Genomic DNA, 10,545 nt, shown 5'->3' on the forward strand with positions numbered 1-10,545 from the left:
AGAGAGAGAGAAAGAGATAAATAGATAGATAGGTAGATAAATAAATAGACAGACAAATAGATAGATAGATAGAAAGATAGAGAGAGAGAGAGAGAGAGAGAGAGAGAGAGAGAGAGAAGAAAAATAAAAGAAAGGAAAGATGGAAAGAGCAACAAAGAATTAACAGAGATGGAAGAAAGGAAGAGAGAAAAATGACAGAGAGAAAGACAGAGAGAGAGAGAGAGAAAGAGAAAGAGAGGAGGACATTTCCAAAGGCTGGAAGTAGGGTTGTTACTATTATGAAAACAACAACAGTGTAAGAAATAATGAGTAGAGTGGGACTCAGCACTATTGATGAAATAGTAATGGTGTACAATATGACATAGATAGTATTACCCCATTCTGAGCCAGTGAGAAAGCCTATATTTAATAGGCTGACCAGCTAGAAGTAGGAAACAAGTGTTCCCCTGGTCATACATTACAAGCTCTTTTTATGAAAAAAAAAAGGATGTTTTGGATTGTGTAGAAGCGCTTTTGATCTAAATTGATCTGAGAAGTCAAGAATTGTAACTCCTAGGTGGCATCAACTTGGTAGCTTGATCAGCTAGAAATGGAAGACAAGTCTTCCTCAAATTATATGCAAAACACTAGTTTCTTTTTTTCTCTTTTTTTTTTTCCAAAAGGATTCATTAGATAATGTAATTCTAGGTAGACTGTGTCAGGGAAAAAATTAGTGAAAAAAAACTAAAGGTGGTTCTCAGCCACAAGGGTACATGTTCAGTCTCACTGCATGACCCCTTGGGCAAGTGTCTTCTACAATTGCTCCAGACTGACCAATGCCTTGTGAGTGGATTTGGTAGTTGGTGGAAACTGAAAGTAGTCCATTAAATGTATGCATGTAATGTAATGTATGTATGTATGTATATATGTAATGTAATGTATGTATGTATGTATATATGTAATGTAATGTATGTGTGTATGTATGTACATATGCATGTAATGTAATGTATGTATGTAGGTATGTATGTATATATGTTTGTATGCATGTAATGTAATGTATGTATGTATGTAGGTATGTATGTATGTTTTATGTATGTATGTATGTAATGTAATGTATGTATGTATGTTTATATATATATACATGTATGTCTTTGTATGTATGTATATTTTATGTATGTATGTATACATGTATGTACATATGTATTTGTGTGTATGTATCACTGAGTTTGTTCCCCACCACTGCTTGATAACTGACGTTGGTTTGTTTACGGCCCCGTAACTTAGTAGTTGAACAGAAGAGACCGACGTAGTAAGTAACAGGCTTAAAACTAGGTACTGAGTTCCATTTGTTCAACTAAATCGGTCAAGGCCGTGCCCCAGCATGGCCACAGTCTAATGACTGAAACAAGTAAAAGATAAAACATTGTTCAAGGCTGGAACACCTATAATCTTAGGTTTACTTAGCCACACTGACATAAGGCTAAACAATAATAATAACAACTTGTTAGGCTCTACTTGGTCACCTGATCTACTAGAAATAGCAGCTAAAGTGGCATCCCTCTCACACTTAAAATGTTTTGTCTTGTAGAAGTATAACTACTTTATTGGACATAAATTTTAACAAAAAAAATCTTATATGAATCCCTAAGGGTCATATGGATCCCAGTTAAGGATCACTGCTCTACTTGGTCACCTGATCTGCTAGAAATAGCAGCTAAAATCTCATCATTTCAGACTGTTAAAATATTTTGTGTCTTGTAGAGGTATAACCACTTTATTGGACATTAATTTTAACAAAGATCTTATATGGATCCCTAAGGGCCATGCGGACCCTGGTTGAGAATCACTGTTCTACTTGATCACCTGATCTGCTAGAAATAGCAGCTAAATTTCACCCTTTTTTTCCCTATGGACCCTTTCAATTCCTATTTTTCTCATTTGGACCCCCATAACCTTTCTATGTTTAAAAGGATCCTTTTATATTTTTGATAATCAAATGTTATTAGAAATTGCATAAAAAATACTTATCAAAATATTTTGTGTATTATACCAGTATAACCAATTTATTTTAACAACAAAATTCATATATGGCTCCCAAAGGGCTACATGGCTCCCTAAGGGCCAAATGGACCCTGGTTGACAACCACTGCTCTACACTCTTATAAAGTGAAATACCATGTTATATGGCTGTGTCCCTGAAAAAAAAGACAGGATGAACATGGCAGGAATAGGCAGACCTTTGATCAAAAGGCCCTGCTTAGTCAAACTGACCTTGGGTTAAACAATGAATTCCCTTGTTTTTCTTTGTGTTATATTTTTATATAACAACCAGTCAAGTAAATGAGAACATGTTGTTGTTAGTGGTGGTGGTGGCCACCTTTTCTCTTTTTTTTTTTTTTGTTACCAAGTGTACCCCAAACTAGATTTTACAATGTGTCTTTTACAGACGATAGAAAGGTGGCTAGGAAAAGATTTGGCTGTTATTATTAGCTTATTGAGTGACCACATAGAGGATCCTTTGTTGGTCCACATGACTATTCCTTTATATTGGCTTATTTATTAATTCTTTATCTTCAGATACAATGCATCTAAGATAATCTACGGTATCTTATTTTCTTTAAGAAAATACAATGTGATTTGAAGATAATTTAACTGCTATATTTAGCAGGTCAAGTGACCATATTTAGGCTTCTTCACTGGTTCAAAGATCACGCTGATGTGAGTGCTGTTTTATTCCAGTTCAGTACTGACCCATCATATCTTTGGATCAAGAATGCCCCACTTGCAATCCAGCCAATCTTTTTGAACAGACACAGTAAATCAAACTAAGAGTACATTATTCCAATGTAACCTCTTTCTTCCTTTTGATGTTAGCTGGAAGAGCATGAATTGAGGGAGACTTGACTATTATTTCTAGTAAGTTTGCATAGAGATTCTCTTGTATATTGTGCCTGATTTGATGTTTGTTTGTTTGTTGATGTGTACCCTTACCCTAATGCCATAAACTTTTTATACTTAACACAAAGACCAATGACAGTAGTGGTGGCCATGGTGGGGGCCACAATGTTGGTATTAGTATGGATGTAATAGATAAGGTATTAGTATGGATGTAATAGATAAGGTATTAGTAGAGATGTAATGGATAAGATGCAATAATGCATCTAGTTAGGTGCCTTGCATAACTGAGTTCAAACCATGAGTTTCTCTTTCCCATATTTCTTTAGTATCAGTGATGTCAAATACCAGTAATACTCACTGGTTTGACATGAGCCTATGACAGAACTTCTATGTAGTCACTTGATCTCAGAGGAATAGCATTAAAACCTTCCTCAAGTCACAACCTTTGTTCTTTAAATAAAGAACAGGATGGGCTTGGTTGGTTGGAAGGTCTGATCACAGAGCTATTCAAACAGGGCTGACCCTAAGCAACAACAACATACTAAGACTGGCACTTCGTCAGTTTCGGTGACAAGGGTCCCAATTGATTTGATCAATGAAACAGCCTGCTTGTGAACTTAAAATGCAAGTGGCTGAGCACTCCACAGACACGAGTACCCTTAATGTAGTTCTCAGGGAGATTCAGCGTGACACAGTGTGTGACGAGGCTGGCCCTTTGAAATACAGGTACGACTCATTTTTAACAGCAGAGTGTACTGAAGCAATGGGGAAAAAAATGTCTTGCTCGAGGACACAGCATGCAACCAGGAATTGAACTCACAACCTTATGGCCATGAGCTGCATACCCTAACCACTGAGCCACATGCCTTCACCAATAACAACATGACTCATAATAAACTGTGTGTGTTCTTCCCTGGGGTATAATTTTCTGCCTCGTGTATCTAAGTTTAAATCATGTTTGGATCAACTTTCCACACTTCATTCCTTTGCATTTTACTAATTCTTACTACAAAAGGTGCAGGCACATGACGGAGTGGTAAAAAGCTTGCTTCCCAACCACATGGTTCTGGGTTCAGTCCCACTGCATGGCACCTTAGGCAGGTGTCTTCTACTAGAACCTCCGGCAGACCAAAAACTGAAAGAAGCCCATCATATATGTGTGTGTTTGTGTCTGTCTTTGTCCCCCCCCCCACTTGCCACTGCTTGACAACTGGTGTTGGTTTGTTTACGTTCCTGTAAACTAGTGGTTCGACAAAAGAGACCAATAAAATAAGTACCAGACTTTAAAAAACAAAAAAAACATAAGTACCAGGGTTGATTCATTCAACAAAAAATTCTTCATAGTTGTGCACCAGCATGGCCACAGTCTAATGACTGAAACAAGTAAAAGACAAAAAGATAGAGGCACAAAATCTGAAATTCCGCAGGAGAGAACAAATTGATTACATCGGCCCCAGAACGCAACTGGTACTGATTTTATGAACTGTGAAAGGACGAAAGGGTTGAGTTAACTAATTTGTCCCTAAATATATAAAAAGAAAAAATAATAAAATTAACACAAGTCCAGTTCTTGTTTGAAATTCTAGTTCAGAATTCATAAACATTTCCTTTATTTTGATGGAAGTTTTTGATTATGGTAATCTGTATTCTGTGTATCAGTAAATACAGCGCATTCTTTGAATCTTTCCGCAGGGCCTCACCCTGTTTATACTGTCAAAGCTCACCTAATTACTGACTCCTAAGACTTATATGTCGTTTACAACTAAGTGAGTAGTTCCAAACACCAAGTCTTCCACCCTGTCTATAATTAACTTTCACTATCCATTCACATTACTAACCCAGCATTGGAGACACTTGATGACCATTTATACGAATTAATTAGTTTTGACAACTTAATTAAATACTGGTTTTTAACTAATTTAGCCAAAAACCAAAAGAAGAAAGAAAGAAGGAACGTGAAGAAGTTGTATGTAATCACTTGATCTGCTAGAAATCACAGCTACTTCTTTTTTTTTAATCAGACCTTACTGTATTTAAAAGGATGGAAGCATTGAACAATGTAGTTCTAGATGTACAAAAATATGGGGTTGTCATATCTGGCAGACCCTGGACCATGAGTCGGTAACAACTAATTTGAACAAAATTTTGTTTTTGTTTTTTGTTTTTCTTTTTCAAAGTTATAAAACAAATGTAATTCTTTTAAGATTGTAAGTATGAAGGAATTTTAAAGCCAAAGTCCCTTATTCCTAAAATGTAAACAATTCCTTCCTTCAAAATTAAAAAAGGAACTTAAATAAGGAAAAAAAAAAAAACTCCACATACTTGGAAAAACAAAACCGAAACATTATAAAAAGAAAATGTTTCTTTTGATTTTGTTGAAAATGAAACTAGAAAAGAAACAACAAACAAACTCAATAAACTCTTTAAGTTACTAAAAAAAATTTGTAAGTTATGAAATTTGCTTCAAAGGTTTTACAAATGAATTAAAAAAAATTTTCTTTTAGTTCGATAAACAAGTTATTTAAACAATGATAAAGTTTAGGTAACATTTACAAGTTTGTACATCGCTTTCTCTCTTGTCAAAATGTGCAGCAGTTTGGTTAAAAATTACAGGTGAGTTTCTTTCCAGAAATGCAAATGTTTTGAATTTCTATTGCTTTAACCCCAATTTGAACAAATCTTCATCATTGTGTTTTTATATATATATATATATATACACACATATATATATATATTTATGTATGTATGTATGTATGTATGTATGTATGTATGTATGCATGTATGTATGTTTGTATGTATGTATGTATGTATATATATAGACACACACAGATAAAATTTTGTTTTTAATTCAACAAACAAGGAGTAAACAAAGAAACCAAAAAAGGGGGTTGGTAATTCATTTTTTTTTTTTTTTTTTTTTTTTCTTTTCTTACCTCTGAAAGTAACTTTAGCTTTACGGTTACAGGTTGATCTAAGATTGTCAACACTTTTGAGATGTAGTATAAGAGCCATTATCCGTTAAGATTGGTCATCAGTTAAACGAGGAGCAGAAGAGTAGAAACCCAGTAGACTGAAGTTTTGCACGCAGCAGCTATATTAATAATTAACAGGCAGTGCCGAGAGAGTTTTGCATAATTTATGTAAATATTATCGAGTCACTTGTAAAGCTCATCTAGTTGCAGTCATCCATTCGCCTAACAGTGAGCAAATAGTCGCAGCAGCATTTGTGGAAGCGACAGCAGCAACAGATAATGTTGTAGTAGCAGCTGAAACAATACAAGCAGAGAGAGAGAGAGAGAGAATGAGACAAAGAGGGAGGGTGGAGAGAGAGAGAAAGAGGGAAAGGGGGAGAGAGTGATTCTGTTCCAATACCTCTCAATGAATTTCCTATGCAACAGCATCAGTTTAAGTCTGCTTCAAAGTCTTATTGATTTTTCTTATTCAAGCGCGCACAACCCTTCCAAAAAATTCTACCAGGTACATTTTTATTTCTTAAATTCAGCGATGTTTCGTGGTATTTGGGGAACAGAGAGAAAAGGTGCACATTATATATATACATATATATATGCATACATAATTTTTTTTTCCTCACCATTTACATGAAATATCACTAAATCGTTTCAGAATTGATATACGAAATGAAAAAACTGAAAACAAAAGCAAGGCAAAGATAGGAATACCTTTGGCTAGACATTTTTGTAACGTTTTCTACGATTACTCTGGATAATTTAATTTTAAGGAGATCGTATACCATGCATTTCTTGCACCATTTAATGAGCGCTACATACATTTCGGTCTTGTATTTATATCCCTACCATTTCTGCGATTTAAGTTGTTGTTGCTGCTGCTGTTGTTGTTTATGGCCCTCGTTGGAATATATATATATATATATATATATATATATATAAATATATACACCAAACACACACACACATATACATATATTCATGCATGTATAAACATACATAAACACACATATATATACACATTTATCGATCTATCTATAGACATACATATATGCATGCACATATATATATATATATATATATATGTGTATAAACACACACACATATATATGCATACACATGCATTTACATTCACATATATATATCTGCAATGAGTGTTGTTTACATTATTGCCAAAATATTAACCTGTTGTTTCGCTTTATTCTTCAATTTGTGTGTGTCAAAGAATTGACTAAATACTAAACTGCATCGATAAGTCATTGATAAAATTATTTCAATCAATCAGTTCCCGGTTAGTACTTGCCAAATCTATTTTCTTCAGGTGTTGCTTCAACCAAAATTTTGCAAGCAATGTATTTTGAGATTTATTGGTGTGAACAGCGCAACGTTTATCATTTTATTTTGACACCCAACCATCAGTGATATTTCCAAGCATGCACTCACTCTGTCATCGTCTGCAAACACCACTTGTGTAGTTTGGTGTTATTTGCTATGTAAATCTACTTAGAATTGGTTTTGTTAGTTGCAAAAGTATTATATTTTCATTTAGTTATTAATTTATAGCATGCCTTATCGATATAAGGTGAAGCAATTTCATACACTTTCAGAGCTACATTTCTTTGGAATACGGTATCTTCGTGTTTCAATTAATGTTAACGATTATCATGAATTTCATTTGTTTAAATAGCTAACAAATTAAAGTTGCTTTAAAGCAAAATTTTAACTTTAAATTAAAAAAAAAAATATCAAAGAAATAAAACTGAATGTAAACAATCACAGCGGCACCTCTACCAATCCATATATCTTAATGTTCCATTCCAAGATTATTTTCTTAGATTCTCTCAGAAAAATCTATGCTCCAAGCTTATTATAAGTTAGTTGGCATTCATAATCATTGTTAATTGGATACAATGAGTTCTTGATAAATGCTTTAAATAATGAACATCCAAAGATTGTCAGAACTCCACACACATAGCATACCTGGTAAATATACCTTTTAAGCTTAAGGTGTAATATACCTAATATATCAATATATATCATATAATAAGGTATATAACATACCTCATCGGTATCAGATGAAGCAATTTTGCACACTTTCAGAGCTATATATGGAATACGGTATCTTTGTGCTTGAGTTAATATTGACAATTACCAAGAATTTGGAAGAATTTAGTAAAATAACAAAACTTTATATTATTGTTGAACCGGTACAAGAAACAGGATATTGGAAAAAGTTCTTACATAAAATCACGACTAACAGGGTAATTTAAATATCAACATTTTAAAACAGGTAATTTTGCATCATAGAACTAGATTTAGACTCAGGTGGGTTGGTATCAAAGCAGTTTACTTTGTTCTAACACTGCTGTATCTAGAAACCTCTTTATTTTTGTTTTTTATTTTAATATCTTAGTTATTGTGTTTATATATAGGTATATGTATATATGTGTATATTACACACATACACACAAACACACACACACACGCATATGTATATTCACATACATAATTGAGTATAATGTGTGTATATATATATGTGTGTGTGTGTGTATGTATGTACATATATATAAATGTGTGTTTGTGTGTGTATATGTATGTGTGTGTGTGTATATATATATATATACGCATATACATGTATATATATATATATATATATATATATATATATATATATATATATATATATATATATATATATGTATATACATGTTTATATATATATATGTGTGTGTGTGTGTGTGTATACAGACACACACACACACATACATATATTTATATATATATATATAGCAGAACTAATATTTAAATTTGAAATTAAGTAGAAGACATATCAAAGAGGTGGTGGCTACTAGGTGACAAATTGATCTGCTAGAAGTAGCAACTACATTTCCATTCACATAACATCTTACTTCCTTAAAAAGGAGGGTGAGAGTCATGGGTGGCCTGGATACACTATTATCTTAAAACAAATAGGGATGGCCATGGTTGGAACACCTTTGATCACAGGTCTGTACGATCACACAAAACTTATGACCTGGTGTCAAACAACGGTAAGCAATACTAATAATTAACATCGAACGCACGAGTAACATTATTCTATCTTTAGAATTTCAGACAATAGCTTGACATTAATACAAGTTTAATTATCAATGAAGGAATAAAGTGTAATATCTTAGTAGATGTAAGTCTATGAGGTGTAATATCTTACAAGCAGAAGTGTGTGTGTATGTGTGTATGTGTGTGTGTGTATGTATATATATATATATATATATATGAACATGTATGTGTGGTATCTATTTATGAAGGTGTAAAACATTTAATCACATGCAATCATTGAATAACAAGAAGTAACAGGAACTACTACCACACCTAGTAGTAGTAATAGTAGCAGTAGTAGTAGTAGTAGTAGTAGTAGTAGTAGTAGTAGTAGTAGTAGTAGTAGTAGTAGTAGTATTTGTAGTTTTAAATAGGTACGAGGTCACACATTTTTAGAGTAGAAGAGAGGAGGTGGGGGGAACCTTGTTTTAATGGAACTGTAGCACTTGAGTGGAACTGTAGCACTTGAGTGGAACTGTAGCACTTGAGTGGAACTGTAGCACTTGAGTGGAACTGTAGCACTTGAGTGGAACTGTAGCACTTGAGTGGAACTCTCTCTTTAATTAACAATCGGTTCCTCCCATAGGAAGGAAGGAATTTGGATTCAGAATGTAAAAGAGCATAAGTTAAATAATCTCAGACATTTAGTCTGAGACTCATTCAGTTTTTGTTTTCCACAGTCATGACGATAATGATGATGATGATGATGATGATGATGATGATGATGAGGATGATGATCCTTTCTACTATAGGCACAAAGCATGAAATGTTGGGGGGAGGGAGTATGTCGAGTACATCGACCCCAGTGTTTCACTGGTACTTAATTTATCGACTCCCGCCCTCCCAAAGGATGAAAGTCAAAGTTGATCTCAGCGGAATTTGAACTCAGAATGTAACAGCAGACAATATACCACTAAGCATTTCATCCAGAGCATGTTAACAAGTCTGCCACCCCTCCGCCTTAATAATAATAATAATAATAATAATAATAATAATAATAATAATAATAATAATAATAATGATAGTAATAATGATAATAATAATAATAATAATGATAATAATAATGATAATAATAATAATAATAGTGAGAAGAAGAAGAAGAAGAAGAAGAAGAATATCAGATGGGTAGTCATGATGGGTATATTGAGCTTTGTATATTTGTACCCCAGTGTCACTTTGATGGCTTGCACTGCTCTCTCACTAAATAATAATAATGATAATAATAATAATAATAATAATAATAATAATGATGATGATGATGACGATGATGATGATGATGATGATGATTTCAAATTCACTTGTTGGCATGCACTGCTCTCCTACTCAATAGTAATGATAATAATAATAATAATAATAATAATAATAATAATAACAATAATAATCCTTTTGACTGGAGGCACAAGGCCTCAAATTTGGTGGGGAGGGGACTAGTCAATTACATCGACCTCAGTGTTTCACTGGTACTTAATTCACTGACCGAAGGAGGAAAGGCAAAGTTGACCTCAGCGGAATTTGAACTCAGAACGTAGTGGTGGGCTAAATACTGCTAAGCATTTTGTCCAGCATGCTAACGGTTCTGCCAGCTCGCCACTTTAACAACAATAAT

At 33.6% G+C, this 10,545-nt stretch overlaps 1 protein-coding gene and 1 long non-coding RNA gene across 2 annotated transcripts in view; one reads left to right on the forward strand and one right to left on the reverse strand.

Annotated features, from left to right (window-relative positions):
• The window catches only part of LOC106870406 (otoferlin-like), a 177,020-nt gene extending 170,899 nt beyond the window's left edge, over positions 1–6,121 (reverse strand). Inside the window, exon 1 of the mRNA XM_014916461.2 lies at positions 5,811–6,121. Within this exon, the coding sequence (XP_014771947.1) occupies positions 5,811–5,889 (79 nt within the window). The 5' untranslated portion in view covers positions 5,890–6,121. The remainder of the gene's footprint in view (positions 1–5,810) is intronic.
• Positions 6,122–6,235: 114 nt separating this feature from the next.
• Positions 6,236–10,545, forward strand: part of LOC128250628 (uncharacterized) — a 5,096-nt gene continuing 786 nt past the window's right edge. Inside the window, exon 1 of the long non-coding RNA XR_008266658.1 lies at positions 6,236–6,354. This is a non-coding gene — a long non-coding RNA (uncharacterized LOC128250628). The remainder of the gene's footprint in view (positions 6,355–10,545) is intronic.

This window comes from Octopus bimaculoides, chromosome 23 (assembly GCF_001194135.2).
Source record: "Octopus bimaculoides isolate UCB-OBI-ISO-001 chromosome 23, ASM119413v2, whole genome shotgun sequence".
Lineage (NCBI taxonomy): Eukaryota > Metazoa > Mollusca > Cephalopoda > Octopoda > Octopodidae > Octopus > Octopus bimaculoides.